Source organism: Pelobates fuscus, chromosome 7, assembly GCF_036172605.1.
Source record: "Pelobates fuscus isolate aPelFus1 chromosome 7, aPelFus1.pri, whole genome shotgun sequence".
In the NCBI taxonomy this organism is placed as follows: domain Eukaryota; kingdom Metazoa; phylum Chordata; class Amphibia; order Anura; family Pelobatidae; genus Pelobates; species Pelobates fuscus.
The window spans coordinates 112,809,354-112,834,256 of NC_086323.1; the positions used below are offsets into that span (position 1 = coordinate 112,809,354).

The 24,903-nt window shown below is 40.6% G+C and overlaps 1 protein-coding gene across 1 annotated transcript in view; it reads left to right on the forward strand.

Annotated features, from left to right (window-relative positions):
- MICALL1 (MICAL like 1) overlaps nucleotides 1–24,903 on the forward strand; it is a 54,561-nt gene that overhangs the window by 24,611 nt on the left and 5,047 nt on the right. The window contains exons 4-13 of the mRNA XM_063426429.1: nucleotides 6,718–6,859; nucleotides 7,076–7,149; nucleotides 9,328–9,458; nucleotides 9,698–10,047; nucleotides 10,147–10,216; nucleotides 10,561–10,883; nucleotides 23,221–23,675; nucleotides 24,098–24,232; nucleotides 24,552–24,678; nucleotides 24,765–24,855. Coding sequence (XP_063282499.1) covers nucleotides 6,718–6,859; nucleotides 7,076–7,149; nucleotides 9,328–9,458; nucleotides 9,698–10,047; nucleotides 10,147–10,216; nucleotides 10,561–10,883; nucleotides 23,221–23,675; nucleotides 24,098–24,232; nucleotides 24,552–24,678; nucleotides 24,765–24,855 — 1,898 coding nt within the window. The remainder of the gene's footprint in view (nucleotides 1–6,717; nucleotides 6,860–7,075; nucleotides 7,150–9,327; nucleotides 9,459–9,697; nucleotides 10,048–10,146; nucleotides 10,217–10,560; nucleotides 10,884–23,220; nucleotides 23,676–24,097; nucleotides 24,233–24,551; nucleotides 24,679–24,764; nucleotides 24,856–24,903) is intronic.

Sequence of the window (24,903 nt, forward strand, 5' to 3'; positions counted from 1 at the left end):
GGGCAGGGAAATAGGGGGAGGACTTGAAATACTGTAGATTTGCAAGCTGCTTTTAAATATACTGCAATGAAATAATTCATAATTAAATGCATGCATGTTTTAATTTGGTGTGTGTGTGTGTGTATGTGTATATATATATATATATATATATATATATATATATATATATATTAATATTAAACGGATATTTATTTTTTTAATTCTTTTTTGTGCGGGGGGGGGGGGGGGGGAGTGTTTAAAGGAGCACTATAGTCACTATAGTCACCTGAACAACATCAGCTTAATGAGGTTGTTCAGGTGAGAACTATAGCTCCCTGCAGCCTTTCTCATGTACCCCAGCGCTACGGAATTTGTTGGCGCTATATAAATAATAAAATAATAATAATGTAAACACTGTATTCTGAGAAAATACAGTGTTTACATTGAAAGCTAGGAACACCTCCAGTTGCACTCATTCACAGTGAACCAGAGGGACTTCGAAAGTTGAGCTCAGGGCAGCACTGTGCACAGCATCCTGTGATTCAGTATCTCCTCCCTCTGCATGCAGACACTGAACTTTCCTCATAGAGATTCATTGATTTAAGTCATCTCTATGAGGAGATGCTGATTGGCCAGGGCTGTGTTTGAATCATGCTGGCTCTGCCCCGATCTGCCTCTTTGTCAGTCTCAGCCAATCCTATGGAGAAGCACTGTGATTGGATCAGGCTACCACATGTCAGCAGACTGCTTGTTTTTCTGAGTCTAACAGCATGCAGATTTACAGCTTTAGGCTTGAATACAGTAAGAGTTTTACTATATTTATGGAGGCATGAGGGGCCCAGGGGGGCTAGATGGTGGTGTTAACACTATAGGGTCAGGAATACATGTTTGTGTTCGTGACCCTATTGTGATCCTTTAAACATTAGCCCCCCCCCCCCAAAAAAAATCAAGTTATCAGGTTAATTTACTTAATGAGGAAATGCACATCTTATCCCAAAATCAACTGAATTTGAAAAGTTTTAGTTAATCAACTGTGCTTTACAGGATCAAAGTGTACACAAGAACTAAGGTTTAATGATGCTGTTCTAACTAGGCATTTATATTAATTAATTGGGTTGCTTAAACAAAACAGGTAGCGAAATTAGTTTATTCATCCTTTAATAATTATCGAAATGAGGTTTTTATACCCAATGAAAAGGCAAAATCTGCCATGATTTAAAGAAATATTCCAGTTTCCATGTTAATAATGGGAGTTGTGGTGTTTCTCCTATGCATTTTTTTCCACTGTAATTTCACATTTGTTAAAGTACCCATCCCAGCACCATAACCACTACAGTCCACTGTAGTGCTATGGTGCCGGGAGTGTTCTTTTGCGGTTCCAGTGTAGTTTGTTAAACCATTTTAGAATGTTTTTCAGTTTACTTGCGTCCTGCCAGGCAACTGCATCTGAAGATTGTGCTTCTGGCATATCCAACAGGAGAATCTGCTTGGCTCCACTGAGCTGAGCAGTGCCATAGTCACTGGCTAAGCACATGCACTGTCAGCCAATGAGCAAAGTCCTGTATTGCCCATGCTTGGTTGCCGAAAGCCATGTGGCTTCTCCTGCAAGACAAGCAAGCCTAGATGTGACATGGGCACCTAGGGAACCCAGGTAAGTTGTAAAACTGTTCTGAAACATTTTGACAAATTACACTGTAATTATGCCAGAGCAGAGGGGCTGTAGTGGTTATGGTACTTTGAGTATTTAAATACACCCGTAGAAAAGTATACTGTTAGTTTGTTAAAAGACATAGAGAGCTTTCAAGACATGAACACCCTATATGTAACACAACGATGACGAAAAGAGAGTTCAAAGAAGGGCTATTAAACTGGTTCATGGATTGCAGGATAAAACTTACCAGGAAAGGTTAAAGGATCTTAACATGTATAGCTAGGAGGAAAGACGAGACGGGGGGATATGATATTTAAATACATAAAGGGAATCAACAGAGTAAAGGAGGAGACTATATTTAAAAGAAGAAAAACTACCACAACCAGAGGACATAGTCTTAAATTAGAGGGGCAAAGGTTTAAAAATAATATCAGGAAGTATTGCTTTACTGAGAGGGTAGTGGATGCATGGAATAGCCTTCCATCTGAAGTGGTAGAGGTTAACACAGTAAAGGAGTTTAAGCATGTGTGGGATAGGCATAAGGCTATCCTAACTATAAGATAAGGCCAGGGACTAATGAAAGTATTTAGAAAACTGGGCAGACTAGATGGGCCGAACGGTTCTTATCTGCCGTCACATTCTATGTTTCTATGAAAAACAAAATATATATATATAAAAAAAAAAATGTTGCTTATAAGAATTTTAACATGACTAGTGTAGTGTAGTTAAAGAATGTTTTTGTCCTGACTTTGGGTGTGAGTCATATGTTTAAGATACCACTTGTACATTTTTATTTATTTTTTGTTGTTTTTTTTTGTGATAGCTGTTATCGGTTGAATAGTACAAAATGAACTCTACTTTTAAACTTACATTAGCAAAGCCTTGAGGGCCGGGGGTTTTAAAAGCTGAAAAGTTGAAAGTTGCAATACGAACGTAAATGTTTGAAGGAAATCGATACCACGTGGTATTTACATAGGGGCATTTTGATAATTTCATGTAACTATTTTATCACCAAACTCTGCCAAAATCACCTATTTATTATATTTTTTCATTCACACGCCTATATTATTGTTTTTTGCTGTGACAGTATTTTAGAAATTGCTCGGTTTTATGACCAAGGCTCAAAATGTGAGGTAGTCAATAACTAGCCTAGCCTGAAAGTTACTTATTAAGTTCTATGATACATACATCTCACAATGCATGGCTGTGTATGCAGCAACTCTCATCCATTGGAAGCAGTAATATTTCAAGCTTTTCTGGAGTTAACTAGCATGACACCAGAAGTCTATCGTTTTCATCTAAAACTTGTTTGACATAACAGAGTTCCTTTAATAGCAAATAGGACATCGGAGTAGAAATGTATGTACTGGTCTATTCCTTATTTGTCCAATTTCTATTCTTTGTGCACTGAATGGAGAAGCACAACACTGCTGAAATTACGATTGTATTTGTAAAAAAAAAACTCCACTTTTTAATAGAAACTATAGGGTGAAAAGTAGCGGGAGGGTGGCAGTGCCCAGAGACTGGACTACATCTCCCATAATGCTCTTACACCCATGATGCTGGCAAAGCATCATGGGAGGTGTAGTCCAAAACATCTGGAGTGCCGAAGGTTGCCTATGCCTGCTCTAGGCAATATAACAGCATTGAACTGATGGGTGTGTGTTGTTTAGAGTGTCTCTTTAAGTTTAATTTTTTTCTGTACTATGTACAGCTAAGTACTATGTTCTGAATTCAGCATCGATCAAGTTACATAGCATGGGATTGTGTGACCAGGGGAAAAAAGTTCACGTTAAAATAATAACACAATAGCGTTAAAACAAAATGCCTGAGAAGATACAATACATATTGCACATTCAGGATAATGTCTCCATTATGCAGGGAAAACAAATGAAACATCTGTTTTGTAGAATTATATCTGGCAGTGTTTAGACATTTAAAAAGTGATTGTTCTATAGCTTTATTTAGCTACACAAGTGATGTATTTGTCAAATGTGGTAGAACAGCGCGTTTTAATGTCCACCTGTCATGACAGTTATAAGTGCCTGTATTTTATTTCATATTTACATGGTGCCGCCTGTTATCTTTGCTATCTATATATACTTTGTTTTTGTTTTTTTTTTTTTTTTATTGTTGTTTTTTTTACCTTTTCAATTTTTATGACAAGGTGACATAGTATTCTGCATCTCTTAGAATTAACCCACGCTAGTAATTGTACAATCTGAGAACACCATTCGGGTGGGGGCACATCTACCCTTCAATTTCTCTGTCATCTTCTAGGTGACTAAAACAGTAAAGCACTATATACATTTACATCTATGCAGTTAACTCTGTTCTAATGGTAGGTTAATGTTTAAGTATGGCTAATGGATTTAATTAGACAAGCAGTCCTAAAGAGTTAATATTTGTAACCATTATGATATGCATAAATTACAAGACATGTGATTTTATACAGACTTGTATGGACAGGTTTTCGATCTAGCAGCCTTTTGGGCGTTCCTTATGACCGTGTCATAGAGAGAAAGAGAAGAGTTACCAAACTGGATATACCAAAAACCTTACATCACAGTTGTTTTTTTATATACTCCATAATTCTGATGTTGTCTGGATAAGAAAAAGATGTTAAAAACATCAAATTAAACTTCTGATTTGATGTTTAGTATGGGCTGATCGGTTTCCCAAAATTTTAGGAGTTAATGATGAATTTTCTTGATAAGCAGAGTGGCCTGTTTTTTGTTTTGTTTTTCTCTCCATTTTTACTGGATAGGGGTTATAAAATGTATAATTTTATTTTAAAAATAAAATAATTTATAACACATTTTAATTGAATTTAAAGTGGAAGTCCAACACAACGATGCAGTGCAGAGTAGTATTTTGTTGGGGAAAACCTTTGCTTCACATTGTTTCTTTAAGCATGCGTTATTGTTTGTCGTCCACAATATGTTTTGTTTGACAATTCAAACCTCAAATGTTTACACTGACATGGTGCACAGTTGCTGCTGCTAATTTGGCAGAACATTCCATGTTAGGAGTGAGCAGATTGTTAGAACAGTATTGGATTCAACTGATCCTTAAAATATGCTTTGTCTGTACCTTAAGCATTCGTGTGCACTTCAATTGTGTTAATTTCTGACAGCTTATGGCTTTAATAAATGGAAATAAATGTACATTCAACCTGATTAAACATTTTAAGGGGGTAGTATTGCATTATCCCATTCCCTGTGATCATAATTTGCCTGGCTGCCCTGGGATATTGCTTATGTCTACTCAGTGTCCACTGGCATTCCCACTTCACAAAAGAAAACATTTCTATGATATAACCAGGACCACAATTCCTGACACCCCTCACCTAAATGCACGTATAGCAGTGTGATTCTATGGTGGGGTTCAGTATTAAACCCATGTTGGTATAGATCAGCATTGCACACTGTGGCGTCCTTTAAGAACATCACAGTAAAGGGCAGAGCCAGGTGCTTGTCCAATAAAGACCTACCTGTGCCTTGCAAATAATGGGCTAAAATCAAACGGTTTCATGTATTCCAGATAATTTCAATTTCTCATTTTTACCTTCCAATCTCAAAAAGGTAAAAATAGCATCCACAAAGAATATATATTAAAACAAAGAAAAAGTAAAAACTACAGAGCACCACGAATACCAACCAAAACATCTGTTTAGATCTACTTCAATAGGGTCTAGAGCGCCACGATTCCACGCAATGTCTGCAGAGCTCTCGCTTGTGCTTGCACACGGTTGTTTGCTACCGCCACTATCTTTTAATGTGCTTGTATGTTTATTATTATAGTCCTGTAATAAAGGGAATAGGGAAAAGTACTAAATGCAACATCAAAAGTGGGTTACCACTGCCGAGGACTTTTTCTTCACTTATGAATAATATTTAACCTTGTTAAAGGACAAATATAATGCTGTCCAAATGCCAATTAAAATTAATAAAATTGGACATATTGCTGTGTTCTTTCCTAATGATGTCCTCATCCCCCCCAAAAAATGTAATCACTTAGAACTAAACTTGAAAGTAAGTAATATGACATTAGTATCAAGTTTCTCTGCTTATAAATACTAAAGGCCTTCAAGTTATTAGATCAAGGTCTAGATGGGATAGAAATTACTAAGACAACTACTCGCATTACGAAATCTTAAATTATGGAAATGTTTGGCTTCAAAGAGTCTTTATTCTTGGTGGTTTAGCTTTGTATGCATATTTCTAACAATAAGCCACATAGCTTTGGTCAGTTGGGTTTAGTCAGTATTTATTTGAATGATAACCCTACAGTTATATCAGAAATGTGGGCTAGTGCAGGAAAACATTGGCCAAGATTATGCTGTGGATTTTGGTAGTCATGATTCAGCAGCAGCTTGATGGCTACTGTGCAATCTCTGGGCTGGAGCAAATAACTGTACGCACTCATTGTTCCTTTATATTCCACTGGTAATGAATGTAAATTGGAAAATGGTTCTAAACTGCATGCACTGATGTTTTATAGGAATATTAAATTATAATTCCTGCTTTTCAATTCTCAAACGTTTTACTTTCTATGTGGATACTGTCCATAATCTTGCCTTTTCCATTCGCTCCCCAGTCTAATTTATAGTATTACTTCCAATTCATCCTCGTCCATCCGAATTTTCACACATATTATCTGCAAATCTTACAAGTCTCTTTAAGAATAATGACCCAAAGATAAAGCACCGCGCTTACAGCAGCAGTAGCTTGGTATCCAACAGCTTAAAATACATAGTAAAAACAAAGAGAACGTTACCTGCGCTCTGGCCTAAATCCCCATGTGCATTTAAACAAAATTGAGGCTCTTTAGTTTTATTCCAGTGGCCATTTGAATATATAAGCTCATCAGCTGGTGAACTGGTGAGCTTATATATTCAAATGGCCATTGGAATAAAACTAAAGAGCCTCCATTTTGTTTAAATGCACATGGGGATTTAGGCCAGAGCGCAGGTAACCTTCTTTGTTTTTACTCTTTAATAATAATGAGGTTAATCAATTTGTTACCATAACTCACCGTGATACTTTTTTTCTCTTCTTTTTTTCTCGCTTCCTTTGTATTTCCAGGCCTTTGAAGTGGCAGAGCGTGAGTTGGGTATCCCGGCTCTGCTCGATCCAGAAGACATGGTGTCCATGCAAGTTCCAGATCGTCTCAGTATTATGACCTATGTATCTCAGTATTATAACCATTTCCGTAATTCTAACCCAGGTAAGATGACAGTGGAGGAAACCTGCCACATTTAATTGTCTTCAGTATATCACCTTGTTTTCCTTTTTGTTTCCATATATATTAACTTTGTGACCAGTTTTTTTTTTTTTTTTACTTTAATATTATACATTGTGCAGAGCAGCAGAACATGTTGGCACTTTGCAAATATTCTATCTTCTTAAAATTTACTTCTACTGACCATTCTTCTTACTATAGGAACTCCTCAACTCAGGCAGACCTCTACTTCTGAGCCATCTCTCAAAACGCTCACTGAAGATGCCTCAACACAGGTATGGAAAAGCGTGATCTGGCAAAAATCTCCCTTGTTTAGGTTTTGATTTTGTAGTGCTGTCACAATCTTATTCATGTTCAGAATTTGTTTTGGCAGTTCATAAACACAGTGTAAAAAAAAAAAAATGAATGCTATTACTAGAAGGAAAGCAGAATAAACATAATGAGGATAAATGTTCAAATGACTAAAGCTGGCAACGTAACAACATCATAAAAAGAAAAACAAAAAAACAATCCTTCAGAGTTATTGAAAATGTGTAGCATTCCCTGTATTCCACAATAAGTATAAGGTTTTTAGCTTTTGTAATAAGCAGGTGTTCTCTCTGGTAGGTCTGGGCTCGTAGAGTAAACTTGCTTATTTCAACTTATTTGTTTCCTTTTGATAACTGTCCTAAGATTTATTTTGTTAGTCTCATAGTGGGATCCTTTGAATACCGCTTAATGCTTTTGGCAAAAAAATTGATTCCTTTGAAATGTACAACTTTTTTTTAAATCGGAGTATTGCTTTATAACTATATCATGCTTCCCTTTTTTTTTTTCTTTTCTTTTTTTTTTTTTTAAAGACATACAGACCATTCGATCCTGATAATAAACAGTTGTGAGTTTATTTCTGTTGTATGTGCAGTTTTTGCAGACATCACAAATTTGTGGTTTGCAATATTCCCATTAGTGGCTGCTTTATCCTGACCTATCCAGACAGACCATTTTAATGTTATACTTGTTTAATACATAATACCTTAGCAAGTATATGTTTGTAAAGTCTGTAATGTCGAAATCCACACTCCTCTGTTCTGGAACTGAATGCTCAATCTTGGCTCTCTGTCAGTCCTTGATATAAATAAAAGGCTTTGCAGCTTAGTGAAAATAGAGACAGGAGGAGAAACAGGAACTATTTAGTAGTGCATGTCTTGATTTTTTCCAGAATTGAACTGGAGTGAATTGTGAATTGCTAAATCGTTAATATACAATTTCAAAAAATACCCAGATGCCTAGACTTGGTACAGTAAGGTTTTAGCAACAGATTGCTTTCTTAACTGGGTGCCTACCGGGCTCCAGTACTCCTTTCTGCACTGGTGATGTTTTTTTTTTTATTTTAGTATGATTATGATGTTTTTTTGTTTATATTATTATTATTATTATTGGGTATTTTTTATACTATTATATTATTGTTATTATTATTTAGCACAAACATATTCAGCAGTGCCTACAATATTAATATGGGGATATAGCATGCCGCCTTTCCAACAATGAACTTTGAGTACAGTGTAGTTAGTTAATTAATTAAGCGACCACTAAGTGTTGAAACCTACAGAATTGGAAATGTACAAATGTACATTGTACATACAGCAACCATGTATATCTCACATAACATAATGAATATTGTACTAGTCAATGCTATTTTTTTTTTTTTTGCTTCATGCCCTGTGCTGAAATGGTTTATTACTGTGTTGATTGTAAAACCTTAATAAATGAAATAATATAGAATTTAAAAAAATAATACTCTGCATCACGAGAAAGGGAAACATTGAGTTAACACCTATTAAATGGGATTTTCAATGTGTTAGACACCATAATTTATCTAATTATGGTGTCATTTCCAGAGAAGCGAATCCTACTCTTGGAAGCATGTACTTAGTTAACTAAAAGCACAAAGCTGTATACTTTTTTCTGTAATTAAAGTATTTATTAGATTTTGTTGAACCAAGACAAGTCAATAATAATAAATGAATTTAACCTTGGTGAGGAGGTCACAGTCTAAATCTTAGGAATGTGATATTCCTGGCACTATGAAGTAATCAACGGTGGAATTTATAAGAGCAGAAATGAAGAGGAAGGAAGCGCTCCAGTATGCTGTGTAACAAGTGCTATCTCATTTATTGCAGAACAAAGATATTTAGCAAACGTTTCGGGCAACCAGCCCTTTTTCAGGACAATAGACACAGAGAAAGGACTTGCTGCCCGAAACGTTTGCTAACTGTATTTGTTCTTCAATAAATGTGTTAGCACTTGTTGCACAGCACACTGGAGCGCTTCCCTCCTTTTTTTTATTTCTGATTTTGTGTAACCACTGATGGAGCCACAGTGTGGCAGCCAGGTAGCCTTAGGCCTAGTATATGTGATTTCATTTATAAGAGCATGACTAATTACAATGTTATCTCCCTGTCCTTCTAACCTAGGATGCTGTTGATATCACCAACTCACCCTCTCGGATCTCCCTGAGCAGCACTTGCACCCTATGCCGTCAGCATGTGCATCTGGTCCAGAGATACTTAGCAGATGGTAAACTCTACCATCGTCAGTGCTTCAGGTATTTTTGTGTCCATGTCAATGATGTCCTATCACAAATGTGTGTAGTCTATATCTGTCTTTTGCTTTTTATAGACACACATGCATTTTATTGAATTATTCCATCACGTCATTATTATTTTTTTGTTTTATTCCATATTGTCCTCTTTAGCTCTTTTATGTGACTTTTTTTCTCCCATAACTTATAATGGCTGATGAAATAATTCTCTCTTTCTATTTCCTTCTTTAACCCATTCCCAGGTGTAAAGAATGCTCCAGTACCCTCCTTCCTGGTTCGTATCGTCCTGGCCCAGAGACGGGCACCTTTGTGTGCACACACCATCATCGAGCACGCCTTGGCACTAGCAGTCCTGAATCTGGACAGGATAACGCTGCACAAAAAACAGCAGCAAATCCTCCTCCCAAGCCTCGCACTCCCCCAAAGCCTCCACTTCCTAACAAACCTCAGATAGATACAGACCATGAAACAACGCCAGACTTACGACCAGTGCCAGCACCAAGAAGAACAAGTGACGTCATTCCTCAGCCATTACCTCGCTCACGTACCCCTGCAGAGCGAAGTCCAGCAAGACCGACATCTCTTATGAATGGTGAGGTGTTCAAGGTATTACGTAGATGAGCGAGAGTTTGATGGGGACTAAAAAGTGGTTCAACCCTTTTCTTTCTTTATTTTTTCCGGGACCATGTAGGTAGTCCTCAGACACAAACAACCACTCCACCAGTTCCTAAACCACGAGGCAGGCCAAGGTCCCATGATAGGTAAGTGCTTAACTCAGAGAAAGGTTTTGAGACATTCCTAGGATTCTTCATGTATAGAGAAAAAGTCCCATTTATTATGTATGATAAGTGGAACTAGGGCTCAGGAATGGACAGGTTTATGGGTTAAGAAGAAAAAAATATACACCAGAATGATAATTGCATATACAAGTGTTTTAAATTTTAGGAAACTTGAAGATGTATTTTTCTTCCTTTTTTTTCCTTTTCCTGTATAATGTATTAAAAAGCTGGCGGGGTTTACTTTTTGCATATGCACTCAAGCTCTAATTATCCATCTCTCCAACATGATGAAAAGCATGGAGAATTCAGTGCATTTTCTTGTTTAGGGAGGAAGAAGGGAAGAGGCAGAAAGACCCTCCTTGGATTGCTCTGGTACCTCCTACAGAGCCCAGGAGGAGGGCTGCTCCCCCTCCACCATCCTTGGCACAAAAGCCTGATGTTGGAGACAAGTCCACAGAGGAAGCAGGAGAAAAAAGCCCATCCTCAAAACCCACTGCCTATAATCCATTTGAAGAGGAGGAAGAGGAGGAAAATGGGATCAATGAAGATTCACTGAAACCGAACCACCCATGGTATGGAATCACTCCTACGAGCAGTCCCAAAACTCACAAACGGCCAGCACCTAAAGCTCCTAATGCTTCCCCTCTAGGTAAGAAACCGCAGGTTATTTGATTATCTCCTGCAGTAAGTTTTTTTTGGATTTCTGCTATTTTGTTCTGGTCATGCCGAGTATGATGTATTTAGCAGTCCACTGGTCTATATTAATATAATTTTACTTAATGACTTTATGATTATATTGTGTGTTCATATTCTCTTATTCTCTAAAACAAAGCAAATTGATTAGCTATGCCTCATTTTAATTCTCTTTTTCAAGATAGGACTGACTAATACTAGCCACATTTCTATATTGGTAACTTCACTTGCTTGTTTTAGGAAGGGAAGAACTTCCTCTGTTTGCAGCTGCTCAACTAAGGGTTAAAGGACCACTATAGGCACCCAGACCACTTCAGCTTAATGAAGTGATCTGGGTGCCAGGTCCATCTAGGGCTAACCCTGCCCGCTGTAAACATAGCAGTTTCAGAGAAACTGGGATTTTCAATGTGTTAGACACCATAATTGATCTAATTATGTTGTAATTTCCAGAGAAGCGAATCCTGCTCTTGGAAGCATGTTAATGGGTTAATCCAGCCTCTAGTGGCTGTCTCACTGACAGCCGCTAGAGGCGCTTCCGCGCTTCTCACTGTGATTTTTACAGTGAGAAGACGCCTGCGTCCATAGGAAAGCATTAAGAATGCTTTCCTATGGACTGGCTGAATGCACGCGCAGCTCTTGTTGCGCATTCAGCCGATGACGGCCAAAGGAAGAGGAGTGTCCCCAGCGCCGAGGGAGCCCGGCACTGGAGAAAGGTAAGTGTTTAACCCCCTTCCTCTCCATTCAGCCTGGCAGGAGTGGGACCCTGAGGATGGGGGCACCCTCAGAGCACTATAGTGCCAGGAAAACAAGTTTGTTTTCCTGGCACTATAGTGGTCCTTTAAATCCCATCCTTTTATCATAGGATAGAATTTTCTCACCAGGAAACCTTCAACTGTACTGATCAAAGGATGGGTTGGGGATTTTAGCATTGCTCTCTAGAAGTTCTAAATTGGTACAATTTGAAATTTAGTTTAGCAATTTTTTTAATCTGTGCATATTAGCTTGTTTTTGTTTTTTAATCTATCAGATATTCATTTATTCATAAAACATATATATATATTTAAATTTACGTTAACATTTGGATTTGCTAATATGCAATATGATGTGATGATATACTCTATGAATCAGGGGACTATACAAGGTCAACAAATATTTGTAGTGTTTCTTGTGTGTCTAGCATTTGTTTGCTTGTCTATTTACCTCTTTTTACTTTCTTGATTGGCGTTGTTTCTGCTTTACCCATATAAGTCTGTGGTGGTCAGTGGAATATAATGCATGTAATTATCTGATTAGACATGGCAGTCTGGAGTCTGTGCTGTAATTGTTGGGTGTGTTGCGTTTGTGTGTGTGTGTGTATACTCCATGTGGCTCCACTGCATTGGTGAGCTAAGATGTTTTCAATGCAACTAGCATTGTTCCAGCCCTTCAGCGAAACTCTTAATTCTGGCTTTTTATTAAACTTTTTAAATATCATTAATGGCACACGCCACCCTTGCTCCTAATATTTATTATGGCACTTGAGCCATTAGTACAACATATTAAATAGGACACCAAAATTAGAGGCCTTCAGACTGCAGGAGAACAAAAAGTGACACAATTTGCAGCTGATTATATATTATATATTTGTATTTATAACTAAGCCAGATACAGCTGTCCTTCAACTGAAAGCCCTGCTATTTGAATATGGTATGGTATTATAAAAACAATAATGCTAAAACTCTCAAGCTCTCCCTGTTGGGATGGATAATAAGACAAACTTTGTCCACTAGCTCCAAATGCAATTGGAGCAAAACCTCCCTGGCAAAAAAAAATCCAAGCGCCTTGTTCCGTGACAATCTTATCCCTTTATTACGCAAATTGGATCAACATTTCAAATCGTGGGGTGGCCTTGAGGTGTTGTGGCTAGGTTGGATAGGTAACCAAGTTAACATCACCATTTCCTATGTTGAGTTTGGCTCCCATTCATACACTATGGGTCATAACCCTGGATCTATGACTTGGTGTGTAGAGATCAAGTCGTTCCCTCAACTTCAAGAGGAGTTCACTCTCCCAGAATGAGAACTCTTTACATATCTTTAAATTAAGAACATTCTGGGGGGCGGAGCCTAGCATCCAGGCTGAGCGGTTGTGCTGAACCTCAGCTCCTGCTTACACCAGTATACTTTGGGGGTAACCCCCCAAAAAACAGCGCAATTGCTCACTGGAGTGGAGCTATCATGATGGGGACACTCGGGGGAATCCATAGAATCCAAGAACAAGCGTGTAACATCCCGGGAACCCCACATTGTATCCTGAGGCCTAACGGGAATCGAGTGTTGGGGAGACGGCCGCTGCCCACACTAACAGTCCTGAACATGGATCCCTCAGGGCTCTCACCTCCTACCCCCCCCCCCCCCCTCCGATGGGGGTCATCTCGGCCCACACCAAGCGACGGGAGTAACAGATATGAGCAGAACCTACAAACCGATGAACGGCAATACCAAGGCAGCATAGCACATGGCGCGCCTAAAATGGCGGCAGCAGGAGTACCATGCGACTTAACGTTCTTACCTGAGCTGGAGGGCTCCTGCAACATCCAGCAGCGTCTAGATGCCTAGATGCCATCTTTGCCCGATTCTGGCGCAAGCTATGGAGAAGGATGAAAACGCCTAAGGCAAACCTGCAAACCCTGCCATATCAGGGTAAGCTGACCGGGGAGCAAGGAGAGCAGAGTAAGATTCTACCGATAGCACACAGGACTGGAGCTGTGGTCGGGGGGAAGAGGCGCCCTACTCTGGGCAAAGCGACGTACCCCAAGCTCACCACACACACACATGCGGCGACGGAACATCGTCAGCCTCCACTGCACCCAAAAGGGGAATGCCTCGAACTCACCGAGCTCTCGAGTCAGTGGTAAGAAGATGCCACCCTCTACAAAGGCCTGGGGCTGGAGGGGGTCCTCGCCCTGGGTTCGCCGCTCCACCATCCTGTGCCATCTCGCCCCGGATGGCGGCTTGCCACGAACCGGCATGGGCTGAAAGAGACTGGTCTGCAATCCCACAGTCCACTTTAAACCTAGCCGCTTATGTTATGTCTTAATTTCTAACTGCCAGAACTCCCTATAGTCTTTTTTGCAGATTACAGGCAGATTACATTGGCTACTGCTGATCCCCTGACACCAGAGAAGGGAATGTAGAAAAGTACCCCTTACTAGCACTACCCTTATGTTTAAGCCTACACCTCTCGTTACAATATAAAAATGTGCACTGTATCTATATTGCTATGCCCTAAGAAGTCAATGTTTCTAACCATAACAATTGCATATGCTGTCGGGACACTGCAAAATCGTATGTACCTGTTTGCTCTCTTTATTCATCAGCAACATGTACTAACCTGTCTATACAGTCATTATTGCATGCATACATTAATGTTAGAACTGTATTAAGCTTAACTAATACCTCTCAATCGACTAATCTCATATCCTGTCTAAAAAACATGGCACAACATGCTCGCATATTGCAGATCCACTAGCTTAACTTACAAAGCATCATAGCATTTTATGTACCTAATTTGCTTAGAAGTAAGCCTGTTTAATTTTCTATTATTTTACTATTTTTCTTATTTTAGTATTTCTCAATAGTTATTATACGTAGAGAGGCCTCTCACACTAACTAACCTACCTTTTCCATAGTAAGCACTCACTCTCTATTAGACCGCAATATTTCACCCAGTATTTCTAGAAAAGTTCCTGCCAACAAGCATGTTATGCATGGATCGGTTAGACAGGAACGCTAAATCTGTTTGTTATATAAAAATTGTGCTGATCTTTCCACATGCTGACCAACTGTTAACATATATCTGGTTATATACTTGTCAAAGCTGTTGGGGCATGACAAGCCCTCTTGTTATACTGTCATGCACTACAAAAATAAAGAATTAAAAAAAAAATTAAGAACATTCTTCTAACCCATAATATACAGGGATTTGCCTCCTCTAACCTCTTCCATTTGGTGTGAGATGCTCAGAGAACAAAGCTGTCCAAAAGGCACTATCCCTTTGTTATAAATCAATTACATGCTCGGTTGGTGAATCTAAGTTACCTTATATGATCAAATGGTAACAGGACATAAAACAATTTCCCCAAAGCCATTGGCTACACGCAAAAAATAAATCACACTTTTAACTTGAAGGAGTCTCTCTCAATGGGAAGTGTATTGTAAAATTCCTATGAGATAGTATTATGTGCCCCAGCACTTAGCCCCGATATATCCAGGAAGTTCTCCTGAGGGTTGACTTTGCCAGAATGAACAGGTAATTTTAAAGTACATATTCTGGGATTGCTCCCAGTTACAATCCTTCTAGAAGCAGATTCATGAACTTAACTTTAGTTACAAAGCTCCATCTCACATTTCTACCCTGAAAGTCTACTATTACATTTATTTCCAGTGGAAATGTCATCGCCTTCTATTCATTTGGTCATCCTCTAAGGTCAGCATAGCAAGCAATTTGAAAAGCTCCACCCCTCCACATTTAGAAGCCATTTTTACAGTAAGGCACATAGATTGATGGCGTGGGAGTGTGTGCATTCTGTGATACTGGCAGGGTGGGCCCGAGCAAGGTCTTCATATCTGGGTAATACACCAAACTGACCTTTTCATATACAATAACACTTTAAATGTGTTTCGTACATCTAAATCCATGAGATAAAAAATGTCCCAACTGTAAGAAAGGTCACCAAATCCTTTATTTACCTCTATTAATCTTTATTTCTATTTTCTGATGGTAAAAGATGGTAATTAGCATACCATTCATGGTATCATATGGGTATTATGCACACAACTTCAGATCTTTTCTAGGTCACATTCAAGCTACATGTACACTCTTGTGTATATGAAAAATATTGCATGTACAATGATATACAAAATATTATACCACTGCTTTCTATATTGTAATTGTTGATATTATTTTGTAATATGGCCTTTATTCTTTTTGATACCATATATGCAAATATCTGTCAATGTATATGCAAAATCTTTAAGAAATGTTATACATTTGGCGAAAATAAACGATGCAGTGTGGGCATAAAAAAAAATACTGCATTTAACATTAGCTTGGCATATGATTGTTGAACAGTTCCTCTAGAAAAATATCTGGGTCAAGCCCCTAAAGTGGTAATTACTAGACTAGAAAAACCGGCAACAATTCCTGTGGAAGATTAAAAAGTATTAAAGGATGAAGTGAATAGGAGGGCACAGAGTTCCATGAGAAGAGCATTTCTCAATTAAGTGGAACAATGTAAGCAAATTTCCGCAGCGGCTAAAGTCTGGAACACTTTGTTAACATGAATCAAAGAAGCAATTGGATAAATGTCTCCATAGAGGAGATTGAGACCGATGTTGAAAGAATAGATATATTGCTTTGTTTTTTTTTTCATGGGATGCTCTGCTACTTGGCAAACAGGAATAAGGACCTTGCGACAGTAGACCATTGAACTTTAGGACGTCATATCTGAGCAACAGATAAATTGTAGCTGAATAGCCTCTCTATATGTTTAAATAAGGAGTCTGTTCTGGCGTTCATCTCAATGGACCTATAAATAGGGTGACAGGATTTAAAAGGTGTTACCCAATGATAAGCCGTAACCATGAGGCTAGTTATTAAGTAATTTTGTAGTTGCGTGGCTTTTGTATTCTCCGACTAAGAGACGTTCAGATTACAGATCCTGTGGAGATAAATGTAGATCACACTTTATATATACAGAAAAACGAACATATCTCTCTTCTCTGCCATCAAAACATTATTGTTAAGAGGAACAATTGTTGTAGATATGCAGGTGACAGGCACAGGAAATAGTAAGAGGAGGATATTAATTTCAGTTTTGGTTGGTCTTTGCAATATTGCATTCTGTTGAATGGAAATTTTCTTTTGTGTCATAATTTGTTACTATAAATATTGCTGAAATTGTAACTGAAAGAAGTGATAGAAGCCAGTTATTGGGTTAAGGAGGACTGGAACCCTAATCTAGGAATTTTCTAATTCTCAAACCAGGTGAGACATTTAGACCAATCCTTTGCCAGTAACTTCCTATGACTCCAAATTATAGGTACATTTCCGTGTGGAATTAAGATTAAGTTCTGCCAAATGGGCATCTTCATTTTGGGATAATCCTTGAAACCTAAAGGTACAAAATATCTCTGAGCCAGCAAGTCTATGTAGTGTAGGTCCCTGTACCCCAGTGTTCCTTTTCCCTCCCCTCCCCTGTCCCTTAGTGCCATCCCTTGTTCATCTCTCTCCCTCTCTCCCCCCTAGTGTTCTTTCCCCCCCCCCTGTCCCAGAGTGTTCTTTCCACCCCCTCCCCCAGTGTTCTTCTCCCCCGGCCTTCCCTGTCTCAGTGTTTTTTCCTTCTCCTCCCCTGTCCCATAGTGTTCTTTCCTTCCTCTCCCCTGTCTTATAGTGTTCTTTCCTTCTCCCCCCATCCCATAGTGTTCTTTCCTTCTCCCCCTCCCCTTTCCCATAGTGTTTTTCCTTCTCCCCCACCATCCCATAGTGTATTTTCCTTCTCTCCCCCGTCCCATAGTGTATTTTCCTTCTCCCCACCCCTCCCCCATCCCATAGTGTTTTTTTCTTTTACCCCCTCCCCTGTCCCATAGTGTTTTAGCCATCTCTACCCCCTCCCCTGTCCCATAGTGTTTTTCCTTCTCCCCCCTCCCCCGTCCCATAGTGTTTTTTACTTTTACCCCCTCCCCTGTCCCATAGTGTTTTTCCTTCTCCCCCTCTCCCCTGTCTCATAGTGTTTTTTCCTCCCCTCCCCCGTCCCATAGTGTTTTTTTTTTCTTTTACCCCCTCCCCCGTCCCATAGTGTTTTTTTTTTTTTCTTTTACCCCCTCCCCTGTCCCATAGTGTTTTAGCCATCTCTACCCCTCCCCTGTCCCATAGTGTTTTTTTCCTTCTCCCCCTCTCCCCTGTCCCATAGTGTTTTTCCTTCCCCCCCTCTCCCCTGTCCCATAGTGTTTTTTTCTTCTCCCCCTCTCCCCTGTCTCAGTGTTTTTTTCCTCCCCCCCGTCCCATAGTGTTTTTTTTCTTCTCCCCCCCTCCCCCGTCCCATAGTGTTTTTTTTTCTTTTACCCCCTCCCCTGTCCCATAGTGTTTTAGCCATCTCTACCCCTCCCCTGTCCCATAGTGTTTTTTCATTCTCCCCCTCTCCCCTGTCCCATAGTGTTTTTTTCTTCTCCCCCTCTCCCCTGTCTCATAGTGTTTTTTTCCTCCCCCCCCGTCCCATAGTGTTTTTTTTCTTCTCCCCCCCTCCCCGTCCCATAGTGGGTTTTTTTTTTCTTTTACCCCCTCCCCTGTCCCATAGTGTTTTAGCCATCTCTACCCCTCCCCTGTCCCATAGTGTTTTTTCATTCTCCCCCTCTCCCCTGTCCCATAGTGTTTTTCCTTCTCCCCCCTCCCCTGTCCCATAGTGTTTTTTTCCTTCTCGCCGTCCCCGTCCCATAGTGTTCTTTCCTTCTCCCCCCCCCTCCCCTGTCCCATAGTGTTCTTTCTTTCTTTCTTTTTGTAATGGCGCAAGCCAGATAAAATTTGTTTGTGTCCTCCCTAGTAGATATTAAGTGTTGAACACATACATTTATTTATTTTTGTCCTTTCTTATGCGTGATTTTTGCACTCAATTTCAGTCTTATTCAAAGTGTCCACTACCTGCAATTAATTTTATTACAGGATGCCAAATAATTATGCATAGTTTTAGTCACCATCACTCTTTTATTAATCCCAGCCAGGCATACAAAGTTCACAGATCTCATAGGCCAACATTTAACGCTGCTTTACGTTGGATTTAATATGTAATAATTAGATGTGGTCTTAGGAAAATTCTGGATTAGATGTGCAGAACAGAAGGCAAATAGAAGGCAAATTCCTTATCAATGTCTGTATTGCACATTCTAAGTTTTAACACTTTTGTTTTTTTCCATTTGGCTCTGGAGCTTAAAATGCGCTGATTTCAGTGTTGAGTTCTATTCCGGCATGATATTTTGAATACCATTTCTTAATTCAAGTGGATAAGAAACCCAAGACCTGTAATCTAGTGCCAGGCCAGCATCAGCATCTTGTTCTATTGGGAACATCAATTTAAACCACTCCAAACATTTGACATGAAGTTTCTGTCTTTTAAAACTAACTTCATGCTGACCGTTAAAACAGTCAAACATTTGGGGGGTAGTGGGCTGTAAAAGAGCCGTACTTGATTTTTCACAAAGATAAGCAGAGTCCTTTACCAAAGTGAGAATTCAAAGTGAATTAAAAATTTTAGGTTATTTTTGTCAGTCCTTTGTTCTTATAAACTGTTCTTGGGGTATCTCTTATTCTAAAGGGTAATCCACACATGGATCCCTTGCTCAACCTGCCACCTCACTGACAAGACCCAAAATCATCTAGATTTTCCATATATAGGGAACCTGTTTCATTTTACTTGGGATTGCTTTTGTGGATGGTATCAGTCTGATATTCAAATGGCATAGTTTCCCCATATTATGGCCCAAGTTGAGCCACAATGTTTTAGAGAGAATAGGAATTAACCAAAGGGTTCTCATTGTTTTCATAAATTCATAAATAAAGCTACATTAGTGTTTTCCCACTTTTGATGGAAACTAAACAGGTGATTCCTTTGTATGATATTCTATCTTCACAAATCTGAGGCCAGAAGGAACTCACATGTAGTGACATAATTATCGTTGGATTATCATCATCATACTTAAATGGGCAGTGTCCCCGTCTCCTTAACCTTGGACATATAGAAACGTCCATGTTTGCATTACAGGGTTAAGACTGCTCTGGTGGATGTCTACCAAATAGCCACTAGAGGAGCTTCCTATAGTTTCACGGAGTTTCCGGAGTGTCTTTTGGTGCTGGAAATGGGTAAGTATTCACACGTTAATTGGTCTGGAAATGGGGTGGGACATTGTAGAATTTTTGTAATCATTAGGGCAACAGGATATTCATTGCATCAGTGTATCTGCTTCTGAACCATTTATCAATCTTTTATAGTACGGATATCTTCTTATTTACTGCCACTTGACAGCAAATCACCTTCTGTACACCCAGTAAACATGAGGTTAATGAGGTTAACTCCTATGTAGTTACCATGCTACTTGTATAATATTAGGCTTACTGTGTGCAGGGCCGGTGCAAGGATTTTTGCCGCCCTAGGCAAAACAAATTTTGCCGCCCCCCATATGTCCAGCCCACCATGTGACATCACAATGCCCCGCCCATATGCTCTGCCATATGGGCCAACGCCAGTCTTCACAAAGTGTCTTATCTGAAAATACAGTGTGTTTACATTAAAAAGCCTACAGGCACAGGCTATAGACACCAGAACCACTACATTATGCTGTAGTGCTTCTGGTGACTATAGTATCCATTTAATGTGAGGTAAATGAGAGATTAGTGCCACTAATAATATATTGGATTGCCTACTTACCACCAGATGAGGACAAGAGGCTGATGATGGGCTCAGTCTGGCTCCACAGGTCTGGTGTAGAAGAGGCTCTCTGGAGACTGTTTTTAACAGTGCTCACAACAATTAACGAACAGGAAGCAGCTCCATTTTTTAGGGCCCCTTACACAGCTCAAGGTCTGGGCCCCCAGGGGGCATACGCCTACAATGCCCACCCATAAATCCACCTACATGGCCCATCCATGAGTTGGGGATGTTTTATGTGTGCAATTTGTGTAAGGGATGTAGTGTGTTTATAGGGGATGTAGTGTGTGTTTGCGTGTAAGGAATGCATTGTATGTTTCTGTGTGTGTGTGTGTGTGTGTGTAAGGGGTGCAAGGTTTGTTTCTGTGTATGTAATTGAATGCAGTGTGTGTCTGTAAGGGGTGCATTAATTATGTAAGAGAACGTAAGGGATGAATTGTGTGTTTCGGGTGTGTCTGTGTGTGAGTAGGAATGCATTGTATGTTTCTGTGTGTGTGTGGGGGGGATGCATTGTGTATGTGTGTAGTGTAAAAGAGAGGGTTTGTGGGGTAGGATAGGGACTGAGATGGGAACAGCTTTCTTTTTTAAAAAAAAATTCATAGTGCTCTCCCCTCAATTATTGATTTCCCCTTCCCTTCTGTCCCTCCGTGTTCTCCCCTTCTGTCACTTAGTGCTCTCCCTTGGCCCCCTGTCCCTCTGCAGTCCCCCTTGGTGGTCTTCTCACTCCCCCCTCCCCCCTTAGTGGTCCTCCCTCTCCCAAACCCCTTAGTAGACCTTCCCCTACTCCCCCCACCCCCTTAGTGGTAATCACCCTCCTCCCCTCTCCTTAGTAGTCCTCCCTCCTTACCCCCCTTTGGTGGTCCTTCCCCCCCTTAGTGGTCCTTATCCCCCCTCCCCTAGTGGTCCTTATCCCCCCCAACCTCCCATAGTGGTCCTTATCCCCCCTCCCTCCCCTAGTGGTCCTTATCCCCCCTCCCCTAGTCGTCCTTATCCCCCCCTCCCCTAGTGGTCCTTATCCCCCCCTCTCCTAGTGGTCCTTATACCCCCCCCTCCCCTAGTGGTCCTTATACCCCCCCCTCCCCTAGTGGTTCTTATACCCCCCCCCTCCCTTAGTGGTCCTTATACCCCCCCCCCCCCTCCCTTAGTGGTCCTTATACCCCCCCTCCCTTAGTGGTCCTTATACCCCCCCCTCCCTTAGTGGTCCTTATACCCCCTCCCCCCTTTAGTGGTCCTTATACCCCCCCTCCCTTAGTGGTCCTTATACCCCCCCTTAGTGGTCCTTATACCCCCCTCCTCCCTTAGTGGTCCTTATACCCCCCCCTCCTCCCTTAGTGGTCCTTATACCCCCCCCACTCCTCCCTTAGTGGTCCTTATACCCCCCCTCCTCCCTTAGTGGTCCTTAACCCCCCCTCCCCCTCCCCTTAGTGGTCCTTAAACCCACCCCCCACCTCGTAGTCCTTAAACACCCCCCTCGTGGTCCTTAAACCCCCCCTCCCCCTCCCCTTAGTGGTCCTTAAACCCCCCTCCCCCCCCTTAGTGGTCCTTAACCCCCCCCCCCTTAGTGGTCCTTACCCTCCCCTCCTGCCCATGTAGCGTGGTCGGGCGACGCGGAACGCGGGACAGGAACCTTTGTTTCCTGTACCCGGCCGCCGGCGGAATGACAGGAAATGCTCACTGAGTGAGCATTTCCTGTCATTCTGCCGGCGGCCGGGTACAGGAAACAAAGGTTCCTGTCCCGCGTTCCGCGCCACCCGGCCACGCTACATGGAGAGACCAGCAGGAGGGAGCGCTCTGCGCTTCCCTCCTGCCGGTCATAAACCCGGCCGCCCTCCAGGCAGCAGTGCTGCGCCGCCTGGGGCTTGCTAAAGCGCTCAGGCGGCGCAGCATGAGGAGGCGCAGCGGGGACAGGGATCCGGCGCCCCCTGGTAAGTTGCGCCCTAGGCGGCTGCCTAGGTCACCTTACAGGTGGCGCCGGCCCTGAGACTGTGTGTTTAGAGGTGATGCACCACTTTATTAGAATGTGTGTTGGCATAGCAACTGAAGGGAAGAAAGCACACAAATGGAGAGAGCAAAGTATGTGTAAAGAAATGTACTGTCTGCATTAATGGCAGTTGGGATTTAAGGTCTTGTACAAACACTGCTTTGCTCCAAATAAACAGCATTTATGGTTTCCTAATGGAAACCCCATCTTCTAGAACCATGAGATCCTAAAGGCATCTATAGAATATAAAGAGTGAAAGGTTCCACCAATTTGTACTCTGGGGAAACTCTCAGATTCCTTGAGGAATACGTTTTTGCGTCTACGTGTAAATTGTGATACATCTTTTGAGTCTTGCACTCCAGGTTTTACTGGCAGCTAAAACCTCCATTTAAGTTTGGAAACAAGGAATGGTCACGTTTGGAGACAACAATCAAGTAGCTTATGGGACAGAAATGGAGGAGATGTATTGGATGGACAATTAGCTTTTTTCCTTTTATAGATTAGGCTCCACCTTGTTTTGAGAGAAATCAGACTGTCCCATTCTTATGCAAATCCTCTTTCCACATCGCTCTTTCCCTTTTGGGATGACAGCCGTTTTGTCACTTTAGGCCTTCCACATGGAGTGAATGTTTGACATATGTAATAAGGTATAAACCATCGGTTTATTAAGGAAGTTTTAATAATTTTTCTTTTGCAGCTATCTTACTATGTTTTTGTTTTCTGTTGCCACATATAACTTTTTTGCTTTTCCTGTTTCATATGGTATATGGCCTTTTTAAAAAAAAAAAATTTTTAAAGAACGTTTTACATTTCTTGGTATTAATACTGAATTGTTCTGCTTTCTTTTCTCTAAAGCACGACACTCTGGCCTTCTGACTTCTCGTCTATCTCATTCAGAGCCTCCATCAGGCAGTCCATCTCCAGCTCTTAGCACAGAGAGCCTTCCCACTGAGTCATCAAATGGAAACCATGAACTTGAAACTGTGCCAAAAAGCTCCTCAGAACCAACCATCCACTCACCCACAAAATCTGGACCACCAGATGTGGAGAGTCCACCTTGCCTTAACGTGCCTACTGACAGCCCCGCTCCCAATGATCTGTCCACCAACACCAGCCTCTCTTCATCAAGTGACCTAGTGAATACAAACGAGGTAGTGGCCAGCCCATCTCCAGAGAAAATAAACTCATCCAATGAGAGCCTAAGAGCTAGCCCCAGTCGACCAGCCCCCCAACCCCCTAATGTATCCAGCCATGATCCTGACCCAATAGAAGGTACAACTCTTTCTCCAGAAGCCAAACATCCAGCAAAAGTGAGTCATACTTTCAGAAATAACACAAATATATTAGATTGAATATTTCACAGTTAATTAGCTGTTTTTGTATATTGTTTGTTAGTAACTTTTATTGGTATAAGCAATTCAGAACAAGATGTAATGATTGTTTACAAACTTTAGAGCCATGCTTTCTGATGCACGTCATATGAAATTTTATTTTAATTTGTTGTTGACCATATAGACTCCTGTCCAAATATGGCAATAATGACATTTCCTACTTGATTCTATCAGTGAATGGCATCCTTTTGGCCTATTGATGTTGGCACATCTTATATAGGTTTAGTAACTTTTCTAGTCTGCTTGTAAATGAAAACCCAGTACTTTAACATAAAATAAAAACTTGTTTCACTATATAAATTCTTACTAACAATTTATAATAATCACTTTTTACATTCTAGTCAATGTGCAAAGAGAATCCATTCAACAGAAAACCATCGCCCATCACCTCTCCCACCAGAACCAGTAGTCAGAAAGGCCCCAAACCAGCGCGTCCACCCGCACCAGGACATGGTTTTCCTCTCATCAAGCGTAAGGTACGATGGAGCTTGGCATTCACATTGTGTGCTGTGAGTTGCCATTGGCACATAAATAATCCAATTAACTTTATCAAATTTGTTTAAAACATTTATTTTGAGCTACAGAGATCTCTTGCTCAAGAGATATAATTACAAAATAACTTAGCAGAAATTATAGGTACGTAAAAATTGCTCCGGTCACACAGTGACGTAACTGTGAAATGAATACTGAATTTTGTTTGGGTTATTTACAGCCTATTTCTAAACAGTAAATGAACATAATTTCTGTCCTTTCATTTTGTCCAGTACCTTAACATCATCTGTCTGGTGTTTACAGGTTCAGGCTGATGACTACATCCCAGAAGATGAGATTCAGATGGAGATGGAACAAATAGAATTGCGACTGGATGAACTGGAGCGGCGAGGTGTTGTGCTGGAACAAAGGCTCCGCAAACTGCAGAATGGTGAGTGAATCATTGAATCTTGGCAGAATTGGTTTTGGGAAGTGCAGATAAATGAACAATTTTGTGACTGTTCCTTCGTCCCACAGAGAGCGAAGAAGACAGTTTACTGGTCGATTGGTTCAAGTTAATTCAGGAGAAACATACTTTAGTGCGTAGAGAATCAGAGCTTGTATACACGTGAGTATCTACTTATTTCATAATCCTTTGACATGCGTTTCCCCTGCT